This window comes from Prenolepis imparis, unplaced genomic scaffold, assembly GCF_030444845.1.
Source record: "Prenolepis imparis isolate NDT839.2.m4 unplaced genomic scaffold, iyPreImpa1.0 SCAF_10, whole genome shotgun sequence".
Classification (NCBI taxonomy): Eukaryota; Metazoa; Arthropoda; class Insecta; order Hymenoptera; family Formicidae; genus Prenolepis; species Prenolepis imparis.
The window spans coordinates 13,564,937-13,588,329 of NW_028141168.1; the positions used below are offsets into that span (position 1 = coordinate 13,564,937).

Consider the following 23,393-nt stretch of genomic DNA (forward strand, 5'->3'; position numbering starts at 1 on the left):
TCAATAGAAATATAAAAATAAAGTATTTTTATGAAATATTTGTATAAACATTAGTTATATATGAACAAAATTATGTCCTATATTCTCATTTAAGAGGAATACGAATAATAATGTTAAAAGATAAATTGCTTCGGTTAAATAAATATCGAATTAATTGCATTAATTCATAATTGCATTAATTTATAGAAGACATTCATGATTGCGTCAATACACAGAGAGAATTTTCTTTTAGAATTTAGCCTGAAAATCATGATAATCGTGAAATAAAATATGGAAAGAATTTTATGAGAATTTCTCTGATTAATATTTATTAAAATAAAAAAAATATCTATCACAATAAAATATAAAATATGTTTGATTAATTTTATATAGTTTAGTAAAACAAACATTTTATATTTTATTGTGATAGATATTATTTTTTTTATTTTGATAAATATTAATAAAATTCTCATAAAATTCTTTCCATACCATATTGTCCCACGATTACCATGATTTTTAGGATAAATTCTAAGAGAAAATTCTCTCAGTGTAGAAATATAAAACCAAATAGCCAGTATTTTATAAAATATTAGTATAAACACTGATTATATACGAACAAAATTATGTCCTACATTCTCATTTAAAAAGAAAGAATACGAATAAAAATGTTAAAAGATAAATTGCTTTCGATTAAATAAATATCGAATTAATTGCATTAATTTATAGAAGACATGTTCATAATTGCATTAATTTATAAGACATATTCATAATTGCGTCAATATAGAAAGAGAATTTTCTCTTAGAATGTACTCTAAAAATCATGATAATCGTGGAACAATATGGTATGGAAAGAATTTTATGAGAATTTCTCTGATTAATGTTTATCAAAATTAAAAATAATATCTATCACAATAAAATATAAAATGTTTGATTAATTTTACTAAACTATATAAAATTAATCAAACATATTTTATTGTGATAGATATTATTTTTATTTTGATAAATATTAATCAGAGAAATTCTCATAAAATTCCATATCATATTGTTCCACGATTATCATGATTTTTAGGGTAAATTCTAGGAGAAAATTATCTCTGTGTATTGAGACAATTATGAATGTCTTCTATAAATTAATGCAATTATGAATGTCTTTTATATATATTAATGCAATTAATTTGATATTTATTTAACCGAAAGCAATTTATCTTTTAACATTTTTATTTGCATTCTTTTTAAATGAGAATGTAAGACAATTTTGTTCATATATAATCAATGTTTATACTAATATTTTATAAAATACTAGCCATTTGTTTTTATACTTCTATACTGAGAGAATTGATGAATGATTTTCAGGGTAAATTCTATGAGAAAATTCTCTCAGTGTAGAAATATAAAAACAAAAGGCCAGTATTTTATAAAATATTAATATAAACATTGATTATATATGAACAAAATCATGTTTTACAATTCTCATTTAAAAAGAATACGAATAATAATGTTGAAAGATAAATTGCTTTCGGTTAAATAAATATCGAATTAATTGCATTAATTTATAGAAGACATATTCATAATTGCTTTAATTTATAGAAGATATATTCATAATTGCGTCAATAGAAATATAAAAAATGGCCAGTATTTTATAAAATATTTGAATAAACATTAATTATATATAAACAAAATCATGTTTTACAATTCTCATTTAAAAAGAATACGAATAATAATGTTGGAAGATAAATTGCTTTCGGTTAAATAAATATCAAATTAATTGCATTAATTTATAGAAGACATTCATAATTGCGTTAATAGAAATATAAAAATAAATGACCAAGATTTTATAAAATATTTGTATAAACATTGATTATATATGTATGAACAAAATTATGTCCTACATTCTCATTTAAAAAGAATATGAATAAAAATGTTAAATAAATAAATTACTTTCGGTTAAATAAATATCAAATTAATTGCATTAATTTATATAAAACATATTCATAATTGCTTTAATTTATAGAAGATATATTCATAATTGCGTCAATAGAAATATAAAAAATGGCCAGTATTTTATAAAATATTTGTATAAACATTGGTTATATATGAACAAAATTATGTCTTACATTCTCATTTAAAGAGAATACGAATAATAATGTTAAAAGATAAATACAAAGTCAATGAAATGTATGAGAGAAGAATTGTCTCATAATCAGTATATCATGCTTGCGCTTTGTTGACTCATTGAATTCGTAACAAGTTGATGTACGTAAACATAATGTGTTGAGATAAAATGTTTTCTGCGACAAATATAAATTTCCTGTTTCGAAACCGAGTTTCAAAAGTTGTGCTTGCAACTTCAACTCGGTTATCCATCAGACAGAAAACGAGTCTGAGATGAGTGAAATATATAATATAACCTTTACCTTGAATCTAACGGCGTCCGCGTCCGCGCATTCGGAGCGGGCGTTGATTTATCCGTATCAATTTGGGAAGCCATTTTCATAACCTCGTTGCTGCCAAGCTTCGACACGGAACCGTTACGAGCCAATAATTGCCGATACCAGATCACTGCCGCCGAGAGTCGATCGAGATAAACCAGCTTGTCGAATCACGTGAGAAAACAGGAAAGGCAATCGCCTCGATTACGAGTTCCTGGTCCACCCTCTTTCGCCCTCCCGGCTTCTCGTGAATGAAGCCGGGAGCCGGGAGTCGCGTGGCGCCTCGTGACGTCATAACCTGTTGCCGTCCACTGCCTTCACTGCTATCGTTCGTTCCCCCTTTCGCCCCCCTAACCCTTCTCCCGAGTCACGTACGAAAGATGGCACTTGCGATCATAAATCAAAATCATCTGTCCAACACAATCGCGAGAATAATACAAGAGAGTTTCGATTCGCACACGACAGTTTTGTCAAAGTTTCTGCGAAAATCGCGATATATTGAAAAACGACACAAAAAACACTGTTCACTACTTAATTTACGAAGTAAACGCGAGAGCATTAGAGCCAATTTCACCGAGTCCGATTAGATGAAGCGACTGTTAAAACCAGAGTAGCCAAAACAAAGCATTCATGCTACGAATGCCATGGATATACTTTGGCCACCCTGCTTTAACTGGCGGTTTATTTAACCGGACTTGATGAGATTGGTCCTTATAGTTGTCTATTCAGCGAAAAATATCGAAATAATTGTTGCGATTAAAACGATAATTTTTTATAAGACTCTGAAGAGTAATCGATCCAAAACTTTCATCGCGAACGACGACGCGCGGCTTCTAATTCGGAGCTAGAGTCCCGGCACGTATCCTACTTTATCCACATCGCGGCAACTGAAACCCACGTGGCTCCACCTATCGGTAATCTATCGAAGTTGAGATGACATCAGGTAAGCGCAGGCCGCTAGAGGTAGACACCGATCCTCATTCTCTCGTCCTTATATTCATATGCGACGCATCAATGGCAGCTTTTTATTTTTTCATGAACAATATTATCTTTAATCTCGCTCGATGCATACCATCTCGCGAGACCGACCAGTTCAATTATAAACTAATTGTAAGCGCCGTTTCGAGACAACGCGATGTAAAGCGAGAGAGAAATCGAATCGAAAGAGGCGTCTTTTTATGTTAAATTCATGACAGATATTTATATATCGATGTAGAAAAAAATAATCCATATTATATTAATCTTGACGCGATCTCGAATAATTTATTTTGAGAGAGATAAAAAAATTAGGCAAGAGTAAATAAAAGTGTCGAATTTTTTCGATCCAATTAATCTGACAGAAATATATACAGAAATAGAGTCTGATCGGATTAATTGTATTTTCTAATTTTGCGATCAAGTTCGGAGAGGATATTTAGAGAATAGTCTGAATTATATGTATATGCGCTCTCTGTCTCTTTTTATGATTGAATCGCGCTAACAATAAGTGCTATTGACGTTCTCAATTAACGACATTATTTTGCGAGAAGCTATCGGATTTTCTCTCGACAACAACAAGATCAATATACATGTTGTATCGGTTATGTCGGAGAAAAGATAAAACGAAAGACCTACAGAAGCCATTTCAATCGTGAGGTCAACATCGATTCGTACAAACAACGGGCAATATCGAACGAGAGAAACAGACGAGAATCTCATTTAAATCGTTATTATATTTTTATCATTCTCTCTCTCCACGCTCAAGACAGCGCGTTTATTGGTTCAATTGGTATTTAACTGTTTAAATTCACGTAAAAATAGAAAGATAAGAGAGAGAAGGCATAATAAAGTTTATAATTGTGTCTTTTCTTGAGAATCTTCAAGATTTATCGTATAAATAGATTATTTCCTCGTAAATAAAAAAAAAACAGTTTGCAACGGAGGAAATGCATGTGTGGAAAAAATAAGGAATGTACAAATATATTTCGCAGCAAATATAATATGAAATTAATAAATGATTCTACGCTAAAAATTCCTCGTTGAGTAATGAAGCATCGAGGAAATTATATTCGGGAAAAACGCTGTGGAAATGTGGAAACTTCTCGAGATATTTTTCTCGAGATGAGACGACCGACCGGTCGTTCTCAAGATTACGTCTCTGAAGGCGCAGCATCTGTTAAAGGAAGAAAGCCAGGCCGGCCGGGCAACACTCGACGGGTCGGTCGGTCCAGAAAGGCCACGCGGGGAGGGTTTGTTTCAAACTGCAAATCGCCATCGTCGACGATCGAGGACGTGAGAACCGTATCTGAGTCTGGTCTCGGTTAGGTAGGTAGGTAAGCAACGCGAAGAGAGAAAGAGAGAGAAATAGGGAGGGAAGGCGGTGGCGCGAAGACGTAGCGGGAGGAAGAGGGAACTCGGCCGCACGCACAGCTGCGGTTACGCATTTCGCGATGTACACTAAGTGTCATAAATGCCAGTGTATTGGACATTTCTATTTAAATATTTTTTAAAAAGTAATAAAAAAGATAAAGATAACGCGCGCGTGTGGAGAAGTAATTTGACAGCTAGCGATTTCTTTTTGTACACCGAGAGAATTTTCTCTTAGAATTTACCCTGAAAATCATGGTAATCGTGGGACAATTATGGTATGGAAAGAATTTTATGAGAACTTCTCTGATAATATCTATTACAATAAAATATAAAATATGTTTGATTAATTTTACTATGCAGTTTAGTATTTTTATTGTGATAAATATTAATTAAAGAAATTCTCATAAAATTCTTTCCATACCATATATTGTCCCACGATTACCATGATTTTCAGGGTAAATTCTAAGAAAAAATCTCTGTGTATATATGAGAGAGAGAGAAACCTGCATTGCATTGTTTAAAATTTAAGATTGAAAAAAAGAATTATTCCATATTATATATACATATATATTATATATTTTATATACGATATATTTACAATAGATTGAAGAGAAGAGAGATAAAGATATTGAATGCCATGTCTCTCGCAAGTGGAATTTTCCTTCGGGCGATCTATTTATGAAGATACAATGCGTGTTCGGGAAATATATCCACGAGATAAATCATTATTTGTGGCGCCTAATGTACTGATTAGCTGGCGACTTTTCCCTCTCTTTCTTCGCTCCGTTCTTTCACCGAAAGAACTCGCACCCCCGTTCATCGTCTTACACGTCGTCTTTCGTATATTTCCCATGCAGGTGCAAGGCTTCACGCTGGCAAAGTTTCTTTCTCTCTTCTTTATATTCCTCTGCCCCTCTCTCTCTCTCTCTCTCTCTCTCTCTCTCTCTCTCTCTCTCTCTCTCTTATTCGATTCTCTTTTTCCCTGACAACGCCCAAACGAATTCGGACTCGCACGTCACTTAATTTTTTTTCAATCCCCTCTCACCGCCCTGCCCCTCCTCAAAGATCTCTCGGAGTATTTATTGATTGAATTTGACGAGTTGGCTAGGATGATAGCAATCATAAAGTCGGCGTGGGAGTCATTATAACGGAATAAAAAAAATCTGTGCAAGGGAGAGATTTGAAGTTGCGCGATTTCGAGATGTATTTTTCAGGTGTATTTTTTTTTTAATAAATACGCGTATAAAGAGAGAATATTTATAAAATAAATGAATAATATTATAAAACAACATCCAGAGAGAGGTTTTATTTGTTTGTTCTCGTACGTCTCGCATAAAAATTTATGTAAATTTTCTATGCTTGACTTGAAGATATATCTGTGGTGATGGCGATTTACGATTAACGCACAGAGGCACGAGACAAAAAGATAAGGACGTACGCAGGGCGGGACCTTTCAGTAAGTCGGAGCACGTAATTTAACGAGCTTCGATCATCCGGTGTCGATTGTGGAATAAATAGGAAAGACACGTTGGGGCTCGCGTACTCACGGGACTGACAACGACAGAGATTTTTTTTTAAGAAGCATTAAAACTTATGATTGTGTCATACAACAAACATATGTAATACATAAAAAAAAAAATAGATAAGAAAATATATGAGAAATGAATTTTAATGCCGTAAAGTTTTCGTCGTGAGACATCAGAGTCTCATTGTCAGTGAGAATCTTGAAATAAGCCTTAATATTTTTATCAATTTGAAAGCTATTTTATATCTAATAATAATAATAATAATCTTTTTGTCTTAAGAAATATGTTAATTACAAGTTTGTTCTAAATAATATAAAAAGTAAAAAATAATCATACACGAGGCATTTATGATGCCTATTAAAATGCAATTAAGATACAAAGCAATTTACACATTTAATGTGAAATATCAGCGCAAATCAAATGAAAGCTTAGTGTTTGAATTATGTGTGTATAGGAAGATTTTTATTTTTTATTACTTTGAGTACAATCTTTAAATAGGCATCTCTTGTTATTCGAGTATTGTTAAGGATATCGCGCGGTGTGACAAAACTTTTCTCGAAGTTCCTCTTGGCCCGACACGACGTTTGTCACGGAATTCGAATTCATATTTATGAGACGACATATCTTTACGAGCACGCGCGCGAGAGCCGGAATTTATCACAGTGTTGCATTCGTGACACGAGTGCGTTACGGGTGTGCAACGACGAACAGCCACATAAGAAGCGCAAAACAAATCTCACCATCGCGTCAATGTCAAGATAGACAATGGCTATTTGCATAAAACATTACCTACCTACCGTCTGTCATCTATGGCAGCGTGTTGTAAGCAAGGATCGAACGTTCGATCGTCGGACAATAGTGTTGGGAATTGTTATGAAAAAAATGAGTAGAAAGTATAGATTATGGCCGCGTAAATAATGGGAAATTCAAAGAACGATCGTGACAATAGTTGATATATTTGAGATAGATATACGTGATGTAATATATGTGCTCTTCTTTTCTGTGTGTGTCTAATGTTATAAAAAACTATACCCGCAGTTTAGCAATATTTATCATATTGATTGATAAAAAGCAGCTTTGAAAAAAATTGAGATTTTTTTAATAAAAAACTACCCGCAGTTTAGCAATATTTATCATATTGATTGATAAAAAGCAGCTTTGAAAAAAATTGAGATTTGTAAATATTTACAAGAGAATTTTAAATGTAAATGTCGATAAGAGTATATTTTTACACAAGTATCGTCAATGAAGAGCCGTTTTGTTTTTTTTTAGTTATGCGCTTCGCGAACTAGATTACGTCATGTGGTAATTCCGTATCGAACCAATATTCGTAGCTGTTAATAACAATTGACGTGCATGACGAAGACTTTTGTATCGAGTGTCACAATAAGTAACTCACTGCTCTGAAATTAGATGATTTAACGCGCGTGAGATACAGATACGATACAGATCAAGATATCAGTATGTGAGTGGCATTGAATCCATCTCGGGCAATTATTGGCTGCGTATAACAGATCTCTCGCCGATAAATGACATGACGATGGACGATATACGGGTTCACGCACGCCGAAAGTTAAATAACACGCGTAATAAATCGGCCCGGTTAATTATACGCGATTTATCCGCTTAAGTTGCGTTATTACGGTATAATCTCTCTGTGCTATCCAATTGAAACCCCACGCTCGTATTTACACAGCATTGCTTACGTTCTAATTGCCTAAGTGTGTGGGATACGTTTCCAACTTATAGATTTTTTTCTTTAAACGCCTGTAATATTCTTGAGCGACATCGGTACTTCCATTTAAAGTAACGGCAGAAAAGATTGAAGCAAAAAGAGTTTTCAATTTAAAGCGCTGTACACAGCACAAATGATGTTTACACAAATATGCTAAAAATTCAGATGTATTCGAGATCTGTCGAAGATATATTTAAATTAATATATATGAGAGCGCGAAATTAAAATGCACTTCATGTATTGCGGAATGTTAAACTTATGATTATGTGAACACAATGACTGAAGATTATTTTGACGAACAATAACAAATTATTTGAGAAGATTAAAATAACCTTCTTATAATATTTTTAATTCTCTCAGACGTGCAAGAGAAAGTGAGTGGTAAATTTGAAAATTTAAAAAATTATTTGAGAAGATTAAAATATCCTTCTTATAATATTTTTAATTCTCTCTCTCTCTCTCTCTCTCAGACGTGCAAGAGAAAGTGGGTGATAAATTTGAAAACTCGGATAGGTATAAATAATTTAAATGTGTACCTCAACAGAAAATTTTCAACATTCTTCTTCAAAAAACGTAAAAATGTTAAAAAAATATTAATGGCAGTGTAAAATATTTTGAGATTATTCAAATATGCCATATACTCTCTTCTATAAATATCTGCTTTATGTTTTTTTCCCGCTTATTTCTCTATAAAATGTTCAAATTTATCATTAATAACGATGATATATACAAAATCAATTATCAACAAACGTTGTTGACATCTCCTTATCGCGCAACTATTTAGAGAACGAAGTTTGTTATTTGTCTGCCTCAGGATTCTGGATATAATAATTCTAAATATTTATAGGAATGATTCATACATACAACGCGGTTCAGTTGCGTGAACTAGCAGTTTAAAAAAAAAGTGCAGAATTACTGAAAAATATTCTCATGCCTCCTCGAAGTCGAATAAGAGCGGATAAATGGGTGGGGGCGATGCGTCCGATGCGTACGTGCAGCTTCATATATACATGTATCCGAAAGAGAATGGAAGGCGGGGGCGTTCAGTGGGGGGCTTTAATGAGGATGCTGCTGATTATCCAATTCGTAAATTCTCGCTACATTTTGATCGTGCACGACGAGCCGCGAGTAACAAGGATGACTCGCACTGCCACTCGACACGATACAATCGTCCTAGAAAATTCCGATTTCCAGCGTGATAAAACTTATTTCTCTGTTTCATTGAAGGCGACTAACTTGTCGCGTGTTATTTAAAGACCTTTTAAAATAATGGATAAATAGACTAGTACAATATTACAGTTTTTTGAGAAAAATAATGTTGATATTTTGTTACGCATCTCTTTATCTGCGAATAAAATTTGCAATATTTTTCTTCTCGATAATTGAAAGATTAATTTTATGGTATGCTTCTTCTGTCTTAATATTTATAAATTGTATACAAAATGTGTTAAATAATCCGTCGATATTATTTTGAAGAGAAAAATGCATTAATTTTCCAAAAAATGTACATAATACTGAAATATTATATATATATATTTTTCTTTTTTTCAATTTTCTATATATGTATATGTAGGTGTGTAAAACTTATATTTATATTATTGAATAAAAAAATATTTATATTGAAAAAATGATATGAACTAAAAACAGAAACCTATCTTGTATGTTATAATATCGCTAAAATAACGTAAATATATATACCTACAAATAATATTCGATATTATATAAACTTCCAATTTAACTGTAAGTAATTTAACTGCTACGTTAATCTTTTAATTATCCAGGAGATAAATGATATTTATTCGCAGGTTGAAATCAACATGTAAGAGAATATTTTTTTAAAAATATTAAAATATATTATTAAAAAATATAGTTTAGAAAAAAATGTATTTTTAATTCAAAGTACATAGAGAGAATTTTCTCTTAGAATTTACCCTCTGTTCAGAAATAGCAAAATCATGATAATCGTAGGACAATATGATATGGAAAGAATTTTATGAGAATTTCTCTGATTAATATTTATCGCAATAAAAATAACATCTATCACAATAAAATATAAAATATGTTTGATTAATTTTACTATGCAGTTTAGTAAAACATGTTTTATATTTTATTGTGATAGATATTATTATTTTTATTGTGATAAATATTAATCAAAGAAATTCTCATAAAATTCTTTTCATACCATATCCATATTGTCCTATGATTTTCAGGGTAAATTCTAAGAGAAAATTCTCTTGTCAGTGTACACAATAAATATCCGTGATCATATATGTATCTCGTTTGATTTAGTACACCATACAACTCGCGCGATCTAATTGAACAAATCGTATATGTGTAAGTGCAGCTCGCACTCTTAGTGCTCGTATTATGCAAGCGTCATCGAATGTAAGTGTACCTTTAGTGTCAGGATCCGACACAACACTATATCGGAATCATAGTCGCTCTCGTATTTCAAGAGGCGACTTCGAAAGAGCTGATTTCACTTTTCTTCGCATTATCATTTTGTCCCTTTATCATTCTAAGAAACCGCGCGTTCATATATCTTCATATACAAAAAATTAATAAATATAAAGATACTTTTCACGGATACGTTTGCAGTTTTTGCCCAAAAAAGGCATTTAAAATAATTTTTTTTTATTAAAGACAACAAAATATCTATGTATATATGTATCGTGTTTTTAGGTGACAAATAGCTTTTAACTTGGCAAAAAATCATTTTATGTCCGTGAGTGACCGCTCAATGGGAATATTAAACCGAACGATTATTACATTGTCATTGACAAATAGTCTCGTAAAATTTTCTCACGCCATTGGCACGTGCTATTAGCAACACGATAAAATATGCAATGAGCAAAAACTAGAAGCCTAAGAAATTATCATATTATGCAATCGAGAAAGATGTCCTATTAAAAGCTGCTAAATACTTGAAGATTGATCCACAAAACATAACTTTTTCGAAAAATTAAGAAAACTTTGCATTAACATTGCAAAAATATTACAGAGCCATGTGTTTTAGAAAAATGTTTATCAAATATTTCAAATAAATTTCCAAATAAATAAATAACTAAAGTATTTCATAATATAAATTTTTTGATTAATTTCAATAATAATATATATTTATATAAATTTAAATAATAAATTGATATTATTAGAAGCTATTATAACCCTCTTAATTGTTTACGTGCGAAATTCTGTTTTTTAAAAGTTATGTTTTGACTGAGAAAGGATTTGAAATATTGAGAACGCTGATTGTAAAGACTCACCTAAAGAGCTTTCCGGATCGGAGAGGTCGGAGACGGAAGGTACCTTCTGCATGGAGGTGTCTCTGCCGAGGAGGGTCGGTACCAGACCCTCTTCTTCAGCATCGGAGGACAGTTCTTGTTTAAACAACTTCGTCATTATCGTCAGCCTACTGTTACCATCAGTACCGTTGGCCAGAAAACTACCCATGTTTCGAACGTCGCGCTAGTAAATAAAAATACATATTATTAACTCAAGTTGGCAAACACCGCTCATTTTTTATCTATGTAAAAACTTTGCTGCGATAAATACTGCGTATTTTTTTACGGTAATATGCAGCAACAGGACGATTTTTATCACGGGTACCGTTTGCCTATCGTTCGACATCCTTATTCAAAATCGTTCAAAGCATGTTATTTAAATATTTTTCGAAGTAAAAAGAACAAAGTTCAAAAATTTTACGGAATAAAGTGATACGTTGAGCAATGAGAGAGGCAAATAAGAGGAATAACGATTGGGGTTGCTCTCGACGAGGAGGAGGCGATGTACGTTGCTTGTCGAGGAAGAATGGAATAAAGAAAAGAGGGGGACACAGCTCGAAGTGGAAAAAGAATGGAGAGAGAGTGTGTGTGCTCGTGCCGGCGATAGTCACGACTCGCTTGACCTTCATATATGAAAGACTTCGAGTTGAATGAAACGTTGCGAGTGACGTAACGACATGTAACGCGCGCGTGTCGTGATCTAGTACTACGAGGAATCAATGAACGTGACGTACGGAAGAAATTTAGATTTTGAACTTTGACATGCGCAAACATGTGTTTCTGCTCGACTTGAAAAAATTCGTTCAATGAAAAAACACAAATGATGTTATCTAGTTTGATAACGTCATTAAATAAAGCTTCAAAATTTCGAAATATATTGTCGCTAAAATTGAATAAAACGCAGGACATGGCAAATCTAAATAAATATATTATAATTAAAAATAATAATTACTTTTTCATATTAGATTATAATAAGTAATATAGTAAGATTTAAGTAAATAAATTTATTCAAATCTTTTATCAATATTGTATCATTTATTTAAATTAGTTTATAAATAAAAGAAGAGAAATGTGTCATACGTTGATAGTGATTGATCGAATTCGTACAACAATTTTTCTATAGTGCAATCTGTAATATTGATAATCTTTTGTTTGGTTATCTCACTGATATGAGAATACATATCTACAGATAAATAGGAAGCATTCAAAATTCTGACACATTCTATTCCTCAGCATCTTTCCTCGTGATCTTTCTATATATATATATATATATATATATATATATATATATATATATTTCTATCTATTTATCCATCTCTTCCTCTTTCGTCATCGATATACAATGCTGAACGAAGATTTAGTCATTCAACGCATTCATCAATATAATATGTGACCGAGATGTTGCCTACAACGACGTTATCTGCCAGACGCGAGTATAAAATTCCGGTGGTTATGTGTGATAAGATGGCCCAATGCTGATGTGTAGAATTTGTAGCACTGTTTGTTCATCAACATTGACCGTGACCTTGCTCGCAAATTTTACGCAAATTTTTATCTCGGACAGTATAAGCTCTCGATACTTGGGGAAGCGATAATATTGGTTATCTCGAGTACAAAAGCCTCCCACAAACACACGTCGCACACGAGTTGCGAGAGGGAGTCGAGATTGACTGAATGAAATTCTTTCGAGTGACTTTTCAAGTCAGAAGCAAAACCTGAGAAAGAGAGAGAAAAAAAAGACATGCCTCTCTCTGTATCATATTTAATGCAATCGAATATTTGTCAAATTACTTTAAGAGTGACTTGACAACTGCGATTTGCAAGAAATGCATATTATCTCGCGGAATCTCGATAGCAGCCAAGCGCGATTGTTTTTCGCCGATGGCAGAAGTAGACTTTCAGGCGCTCGTTCTCGGTAATAGTCTTTTCAGACATGCAAATCTATTCGCAGCGATATACACAACGACGTCGGCGACGAGGAGGAAGAGCGAATCAGCGAGTGCGGCGCCGGCAAATCCGAGAATATATCCCGAGATAAGTTACGTTCGTCGAACACGATTGAGAGACTGGATCGATTCATTCATGAATAAGCGTTATCAACGAGTCGCGTGAACTTTGCGTAATTTTGTTTTAACCCCCGGCGTACGTGCATGTGTGTATGTGTTCTTCAATTCATGTCGGACATCGCACATACATGACCTAACGGATGTGAACTCTTCCCGAATATTTTAAACATGATAACATGTATTTAAAGACTTGTATTTAAAGACTTATAAGCATGACATAATCTGTATACTTCGCTTATATGACAAAATCAGTCGAAAAAAACAGATTGACGGAACATGAAGTGTCCGAGATATCGTGGGAATATATTTTTATCAAGATACCGAAGCGGGATATGCATTATCGCTCAAGGAAACATCATGTTCTTTTCAAGCGACTCTAAATATTGCTCGCCATTTAGTTATAAAAAAAAATGAAAAAAGCAACGAGCGATAATACATATGGCGCATATATTGAAAAGTCATGTGTATGATAATTGACAAAATTTTCATTTCGTCACTAATATCGTGCATTTTATCAACATCTAATATTTTTAATATTTTCTTCTTTATTAAATTGTCGATAAAACAATAATCTTATATATGTATATAGAGAAGGAGGATTATCGTGTTTATGAACATTTCACAAACACATTTCTTTCAACAGCATTTTCGTTTATGGACGACAATGACTTCTCTGTAAGGGGTCTTCTAAGTAAGAAGACCACACGCGTGGCAATATTTCAACAGCCAATTCTATCGATGAGCGTGGTATTAGATCGGATCACTTTAGCGCGAACGTCGATCCGTTCGATCGTGCACGACATTCGAGCTATTAAGCGATAAGATAAATTTTGCGTCGACATCACAGATGCGAAATATCGTGCAAGTTGTTTGTCGCCCATCTCTCGTTTTTATAATAATCAGTTGCCCGATAAAATGAAAAAAATTGAGAAAGAAAAGCGATAAGGAAAATATAAGTTAATATATACGAATCGATGAAATGAATTATGTAGAAAATGTGGATTTTCTTTGGGTCTTCTTTACAAGATTACATTTCATCTTTTACAATTCATTTCGAGATAAAAGATCGTCTGTCTCGACTTGTTCAATCGATCGATATTCGATAATACTCGATTTGTTGTCACGATTGAAATAATGTTATACCGAATATAATTTATGTTAATGTCTGCGTCAAACATGCATATAAATTACGTATGTGTGTGCTCGCGTGAAAAACACGAGCAAAAGGTCTAATTCGACATTTCAGTTGGGTATCTCGCCGTCAAAACTCATTCGTTACATAACGTTTACAAATGCAACGACTACAATATCACGAAACAGGCTTACGCGATGTGTTATCTCTGATCACGTGATAAATATAATTAACTAACGAGGCATCTTTTGTCAAAGTCGTGCGAACAAGTGTCGAAAAACCATATGGTTATTAACTATATGGAAATTAAATCGACATGGACGATGCATTTGGAGTGAGTCAATAGGTGCGTTCCGTTTCACACATATGCGCGCATTTTCTATAGTAAACGTAACGTGTACTATAGGTAAATGCGCGCATATGCGTGAAACGAAACGTACCCAATGTGTAAAGCGCGAGCATAGCCGATCAGCTGATCACCTGACAGATGAAAAAAACTTCACGCGAGGCGGAAAAATGAACGAAGCGGGATATTGATGTTTTTTTATTATTTCGGGATACTGCGTGTATGTGTATGTGTGTGTTTAAAAATAAGATATAGCTTATCGATACGCGCGCGAGTGATATATTTGAGAAAATAATGGCGCACACTCAGCTAGTATAGATTTCTCGATCAATCGCCCGTGTAGCAAATTCACTAATAATTAGTGTGACAGTTATACGACTGTATAAATTACTAAACTTTTAGTCTACTGCGCATCCAATCCAATAATTAAATGTTTGATGTTTGGAATTCAATAATTAAATTGACAGATGTTTAATCGCATAAGCGCTCTCTTTCTCTCTATTGTATACATGACATACATTTTCCTACGAAATAATCCTTGATTTATGAATATTAATAAGAGTCAATCACAGAGCCTGAGCGTCCGGTCCCTTTTTAAATAGGTATATATTTGCACAAAGAGAGAGAGAGAGAGAGAGAGAGAGACGCGCATACTCGCGTAAATTCTCATTAATTTTAATTATTTAATTAATTAATTTTATAGAATATTTCTGTAGAATCTAATATAATATATGTTTTATGATGAAAATTCTGATAATATATAACACAGAAGAAAAACATTACACAATATTGCATGTTAATTCCATTAACATGACAGATATGAATATTATCAAATTATTTCGACGAGAAGACATAAACCCTCTGTTGCGCAATACTATATTAATTGAAAAAACAAAATACAGTCAAATAAATCATACACATACACATACTTGCTGCGACATTATGAAATCATGTGAAACCAACTTTATTCTTGCATTGAATTTGCCGACCTCGATATCTTATCGATTACGCTGATTAATTAATCGGTCAGACGTGGCTACGATTATATCCACTTCAAATGCGGACGAAATTAAATTAGCAAACAGTCCATTCACGCGATTCGCATTAATAACTTATCGCAAAAATCAATGCCGCGGAACATTTCCTTCGTTTATAACGAGTCGATGCTATATAAGCTTATACTTCATTTCATGCAAAAATCATAACTGCATTGTTTATGAAACCCTGATAAATATTTTCGTTCTGTGTAATTAATTTACGTATAAATTTCCAACAACGATGAAATAATACATCACATCGTACGTATTTCCATCATGAGATGAATAATCATTTCTATACTTTTGCATATATTTTCATATACATATTACTAACGCATTCATTGATGGTTCTTGTCGATAAACCGATAATGCCACGGGCTGTGATAAGAAAACTAAACTTTACATAAATCTCGAATCTCGTAATACATACTCCATAATAAATGTGTGATATGTGAAATAAATATTTTTATGATCGGACGCGCGTTTTGCGGTTTTGCGTGAGTTCGAGATACATATCGACATACATAGAGTTGAATGATATAAGAGAATGTATAATAATATTGGTGGAAATATATCGCGTTTTATAACGAAGGAAGCGGATAGACCGCGCCCATAACGCTTAATTTGAGATCGATAGCCAAGTTTTCAGTCATTAAATCAACTGGACAACCTACTATTAGTGGCGGAAGATTAAAATGATCATAATCAGGCTATAATTGTGTGTGCGTGTTATTGAATGTATATTATCAATTTCTATTTTACTAAAAAAATTGTTCTTTTAATTCGGAAATATAAATTATGAAGTTAATACATTAAATCATATTAAATATTAAAAAATTATTGATGGCTTTTGTCGATAATCCGATAATTGATAATGTCATGGGCTGTGATAAGGAAAATAAATTTTATATAAATCTCGAATCTCGTATAATACATATTCCACGATAAAATAAATGATATGAAAAATCCCCTAAAAATGCTCTGATATAAATAAAAGAAGCCATAATGATATGATCACGAATGTAGATATCATGATTATTGAAACATACAGTTTAACACATCTTTTAATATCGCCTGTTCGGCGATGAATGAAAAAGATGGGGCTGAAAAAGCTATAAAAGGACATTGTGCATAGATGAAGTCAAGTGTGCAATAAATGCTGAGATTATGTACAATGAAAAATTGTGCAACTGTCGAAAAAGCGGTGAAAAAAGTTAACAGCGTGATTTAAAAGCAACTTATACGATATTGCGGCATTTTGAATAAATAATGTATTAAATGAAACTAAAATTACATTGTCCTTTTATACGTCTTTGCTGCCGCGCACACAGAAAGCAAAGAACGGATAGAAGGCCAAGAATGGAAGGCGTGGGATGTGAGTGCACTAGCTGCGAAGCGCATGTGCATTACGTGGGTAGTCCGTAACAAAAATATTATAACGAACGATGAAAGGCGATGTAATAATAGCGCTCAATGTTTAATAACGAGGAAAAAAAAAAATGGAATTCGCGCGAGACATTGCAATATATGTAGAATATATATAGAGAGCTGAATCTCTGTGTGTGCCTAGTCATGCTTTTCGTTCTTTTATGCTAATAAAAAATATAAAAATATAATATGCTCAAAAATATATACGCGAAAGAAGAGAGGGTGACGCGATTGAAGCTATATTATGGCTTTTGCCATCACATGGGGAAAATATGTGGAAGAAAAAAAAATCAAAGAACGAGAATGGCGTGTAGGACGACGACGAAGTTGTTGCTGCACCATCGTCGTCGTCATTGTCGACGTCGCTGCGACGAGCAAATGTATGACGTAGGCAAGGCAGTCAACGGTGCATACGACTAGAACGATCAGAGAGACGCATGCAAGAAGGTCTGGCCGCATATGATGCGGGATGCGGGAAGGGATGTTATTTCTGGCGGCTTAGGTTTCCCTTTTCTCTCTCTCTCTCTCTCTCTCTCTCCTCCCCTATGTATTCGCGTCGCATTTTCTCCCGCGCATGCTGCCTTTTCCACGTCTTGTTTCACTCTTAACTGGCACACATGGGTTTCTACGATTGGACGAGTCAGGCCTTCGTGGTCCATTCAAATTTCACGAATATATATAATACATTTGCCCTTTTTTTCCTTTAACTATTGCATCTTTCACTTCATCCATGAATCGTTTCAATAAACGTTAGTTAAAGTTGATAATTTAAACAAGTTTTTGAACTGAGTGTAATATAATATAAAAAAAAGAAATGACTATATAACTAATTTAATGTTTACCTCGCAAAAGTTAGTCTTTGTATAAATTCTAGAAAAGATTTGTAAAAAATATTCCAACAGTTACGATCTCATTTTTGAACGAAATACGAGAATATATTTTTTATTTTCAATTGTCGCTACGTCAGATTTCGTTAGAAATTTGATATTGATTTTTACGTAATGAAAATTCGATAGGATATTTATTTGTCGATACTTTTGCGTCGAAAACAATTAAAACCGGAACGTGCGAAAAATGTTACGAGTAAAAATTTACAATTAAATTTAGTGTAATTGTCGCAACAAAAAAAATTAAGTAAAGACAAAAGTGTTGATAATTTTATACTTGTATTTAACATTTGTAAAATGTCACAAGCTAGATTGAATATTATTAGTGAAAATACTTCATTATATGTAGGTATAACATCGTGATAACCATATGCACTTTAAATCAAAATATGAAAAAAATATCAAAAAGTACAATCTACGAGGGTATTTCTTTTCTTTTTCTTTCTTTTTTCTTTTCATCTTTTCGGTTTATTAAAAGAAGCACTACGAGGAAAAAATTTTTCTTCGGATGAGAAGGTCATTGCAGTGGTGCATAACTGGCTACACATCCAACCCAAATCTTTCTTCCAGGATGAAATACAGAAGCTTATTAAGTAGCGGATCAAATGTATCCATGTTGGTGGGGATTATGTCGAAAAATGATATGTAAATTTTCCACATAGGTTAAAATAAATGTATTTTTCTTTATTTGTCCCTTTACTTTTTGATTTACCCTCGTACACACATGTTTTAATTTACAAGATATTACATAAAATGACATCATAGAGAAGAATGCTATTATTATTTTTTGAACTGATTTTATAAAGTCACTTTATACAACATTTCCTTTATCTTGGTGTGAATTAAATTAAATTGCCAATACATTCTTTATCTGATTACTCTTCGTATATCGATAAAAAGGCTCGACTCTTTGTCATCTTATATGTAGATCTTTTATGTAGATTTTATATTTATCGAGATTTATGAAGTATTTATATATATATAACACACAATACTCTTTCTTTATATACATAAAATATCTTTTTGAAAGAGAAATAAAGTTGTATTTCTCTAAAACGCTTTCAAATTAACTTGTCAAGTTGCAAGTAAGAATCTAATCAAGCAGATTTGTACAGAGATGCTACATTTCTCACAGCATCGCGAGCCTCTCGAAGAGGCTTGATTCGACCAAAGGAACTAAGAGTCGACGAAACTGTTGTTCGATATTTTACAGTGAATCAACGGCGACCGAACTGTTCGGCTTCGCTGAGCGATAGACAGAACACGGGAGAGAAGAGACGAGAGAAACACAGTGAAAAGAGCGAGAGAAAGAGATGACGGAGGCGGAGAGTAGAGGCGAGACGGACGAGGGTGAGTCGGTGACAGAGAGGCTAAAGGCTGAAGGCGCGTAGGGGACAGCGGCAGAGAAGCGGATGAGGGCGAAGAGGAAAAGAGGGTGCCGAGTGCCGGTTCTACGTTCATTCATAAAACGAAGGCGGAGAGCGACAAGGAACGAATTGTTAGTGGCACTCGCACAATCACCGGCTCGGCCAACGCGCTCGCGTCGTCGAGAGCGAATAATATCTGTAGCGCTTCTCACTCAGACTCGCCTTTACTTGAACACGATATTACGCTACTCGACAAAACTTGATTCTTCTCTTTTTTTATAGAGTTAATAAAAATAGGTAATCGTAAACATGTACTCTCGTGAGTTCTCTCTTGACTTTTACAAGTAAAATATATTCAAATATACACCGACAATGAGAGAATTTTGTTAGAATTTACCTTGAAAATCATGGTAGTCGTGGGATAATATATGGTATAGAAAGAATTTTATGAGAATTTCTCTGATTAATATTGATCACAATAAAAATAATAATATCTATCACAATAAAATATTATTTTTATTGTGATAAATATCAATCAAAGAAATTCTCATAAAATTCTTTTCTTACCATATTGTCCCACGATTACCATGATTTTCAGGGTAAATTTTAAGAGAAAATTCTCTCTGTGTAGGTATTAAAATGTTCTAAATTATTTTAAGTAAATTGTTTCATAAATAATAAGATTATGGCAGTAGTGAAAATATAATTAAAGATCGCACTCTCGTGGATTCTCTTTTAACTTTCAAAGATATTAAAATATATCAGAATATATATATGTTCTAAATTATTAGCTAGAGATTGTTTCCCAGAATAATAATAACATATTATAGCAGTAGAAAAAATACTAAAAGTTTCAATTTACATTAATATGTTAAAAACAAATATTTTTGATATAAGAAGCTCTGATATTATACTTCCGCAAAATATAATAACTTAATATAATTTTCGAATAACTTTAATTATAATTTTACTTGTATATTTTGTATAATAAAATTTTAAATAATTTAATTCATATTACAAAATTGTAGATTATTATTGTAAATGTCTGATTGCGAATAAAAAAATGCATAACATAAAAAGCGATTTTAATGAAACGCATATGTTTATTGTATCGGGGTTTTTAATAGCACTTGTCGCTGATTAAAAATTTGTTTTTAAACAAAAATATGCAACAAAATTTTGAATTTTTTCTACTGAATTTTTTTCATTATTATGTATTGACTTACTTTTATGGATCTGTGATCGATGGGATAACCGCCCTTTCTGGTTGCAGGAGTTTCTTCGTAAAAATCTTGATCATCCTCGACGTAGTCATATAGGGATTCCATGTCCATTTTGTCTGCATAAAAAAAAGGTTTTTATTAATAATTTAATCGCAAGATATTAAAAAAAATAAATATTAGAATATACGCAAGTGAAAATATTAAAGTTATCGGACGGATAAATACATGTAAAATGAAAGGAGGGAAACATGGATAAGATTTTGGGAATTAAATGATTTTCTTCGCGCTTGGATCACTTGACACGATGTCCCAATTATAATTTTATACCAGCTTCACCGGCTTGGCACGATATTCTGGTTCGCGGGGGATACATTTATTTATCAACCGTTAAATAGTCCGCTTTTAGATACACGATCGATATCGTTTCGGCAAAGGACGGTGCGTAATAATATAAGCGAAGCAAGCGTCCTAACACACTGAATGGTTATATAACTCGTACAATTGTTCCGATGATGCAGTGCATGTGGAATGTTACGGACTCTCTAAACTTAACTTTAACAAACTGATTTTTAGACGATTCTCTCTAAAATCTGAATTAAGATCTGATTTCGTCAACAATTATATTCGTTATATTTTTTAATATTTAATGTTATATTTAATTTGATTGTATTTTTATTATATTATTTATTATATTTATTATATTGCAGATTGCGCGGTGCAAGAGCATTATCAAAATATGTATGTACAGCTGCAAATTTAATTAGTTTTCAAACGCTGAAACCTGTGCGTATATTTTTCTTTTTCTTATTTCTGTCAATTGCTTTTACCTTTATATTCCGAAATATTAAACAAAAATCCGATATATTATTACTGATTAGTCCAATTTATTATTCAAATAGAGCCTCGCTATATTATCATCAATTTCGTTAAATTTTTATCTGTCGCGATTTAATAGAAGCGAATTAAATTCTGTATTAATTGGGGAAGGGGAAGCTATTGTTTTACGGTGGATGTGGAGCGCAGGAGATATTCGAATCTCTGTCGCGACGAGGATCAGGTTACTCCGGCTGGAACCTCAGCCGCCAGATGGTAGGTGGAAAACTGTTCGGTTACTCTCACGACCCTTTACACGCGGCTCTTTCTCAGAGATTCTGAGATACAACCTACAAACAAGTTTCGGAACGGTAGAAAACGGAGCTTCTTCGAGCACTTGCCACGATATTGAATATGTTAAATTGTTTAGAATTTATTTATCGTCTAAAAACTGTCTAGTTTATTATCCTGAGAAATATTGTTTGCAAATACAATGACAATGTATATAAGAAATCGTTCGTTGTAATTAGCACTTTATGTGTCTTTATATACCTTATGTTTACATCATAGTTTATAAGCTTCATTTTGCTGAGTATCTGATATTTAAAATTTACAGCAAATACGTGATTTTTAGAAGAAAGAAATTAATTTAAAAAGACTATATATAATCGACTATATAAATTTTTATATATAAATTTATGTAAATAGTAGGTGATTTATGCGTGACACTCGACAGCTCATACACTATACAATGATACGCACTCAACTAAACATAAAATAAACTTAACGGACCGATGAAATTTATCTCGCAAATTATCAGCACCCCTGCTGCGATTTGACGAACGATAACGAGAGTTAATTAAAGCAGAATAACTCAATTTTGCGTACATATATACGAAAGATCTTTTATGATTATCTTCGACAACGCGCGACAATGATTGATATTTTCATAAAAGATAACGTCTTTTGACAAAATCATAATTTTGAAAATAATGTAATCACCTATCGTGCTAAATAAAAAAAGAATAAATCACGGTGTTTTAGAATCCTGACAATTCTGCGAATGTCACCGGAAAAACATCGGAAAGTTAAGATTAATATCGATAATTCTTTGATTGCGCGCGCCTAATCAAGTTTGATCTGATATCAGCGATTGTTTGAAGCTTACAATTTGTTGGGCATATTTCATTAATCACCCAGATGCTTATCTGCGTTGTGTAAAAAGATAAGTTTCGTATAAATTTCCAGTGAAAGTTCATCAAGTTGTGAGATTAATTAAAAATATGATAGATCATCGCGATAATTCCTATTACTTTTAATTGTAAGTATCAAAAAGGATTATGCGAATAAATTCAAACGAGCTGATATTATCGCGTGTAAATGAAGAAGACGTATTTCATTAATTGTCAATAATTAACTAACAATTATTATTATTATTATTATATAATAATATACTGCAAAAGAGACTACTTAAATTATCAATATATTGAATGGCTCGAACCGTCATATTATTCGGATAAAATTATTGCGTGTTTATTTTAATAATATTATATAATATTTATCACAATATAACGTTTATAAGATATATTTATATATCTTATAAACATATTTTATATATAATTATATTATTATATATAATAATTATACATTATCACATATAAATTTTATAATCTTATGTAGAGGACATATTTAATTTAAGAATTTAGCTTCTGCATGATATACTTATTTATTTATTATTTATCAGTACTTTCTCCACACGCGCACGTTATCATCAATCTATATTGATTCTATTTGC

General features: G+C 32.5%; 1 protein-coding gene across 4 annotated transcripts in view; it reads right to left on the bottom strand.

Moving 5' to 3' along the window:
* The window catches only part of Pnt (ETS transcription factor pointed), a 106,145-nt gene that overhangs the window by 78,748 nt on the left and 4,004 nt on the right, over positions 1–23,393 (bottom strand). For 3 of the 4 annotated variants that reach the window (XM_083047451.1, XM_083047456.1, XM_083047452.1), the window contains exons 2-3: positions 20,789–20,901; positions 11,282–11,483 (exon numbers count right to left, since the gene is read on the bottom strand). In XM_083047451.1, coding sequence (XP_082903577.1) covers positions 11,282–11,483; positions 20,789–20,896 — 310 coding nt within the window. In that variant the 5' untranslated portion in view covers positions 20,897–20,901. Of the gene's footprint in view, positions 1–2,393; positions 2,681–11,281; positions 11,484–20,788; positions 20,902–23,393 lie in introns of those variants that run through there. The other variant, XM_083047457.1, reaches the window with a different exon arrangement.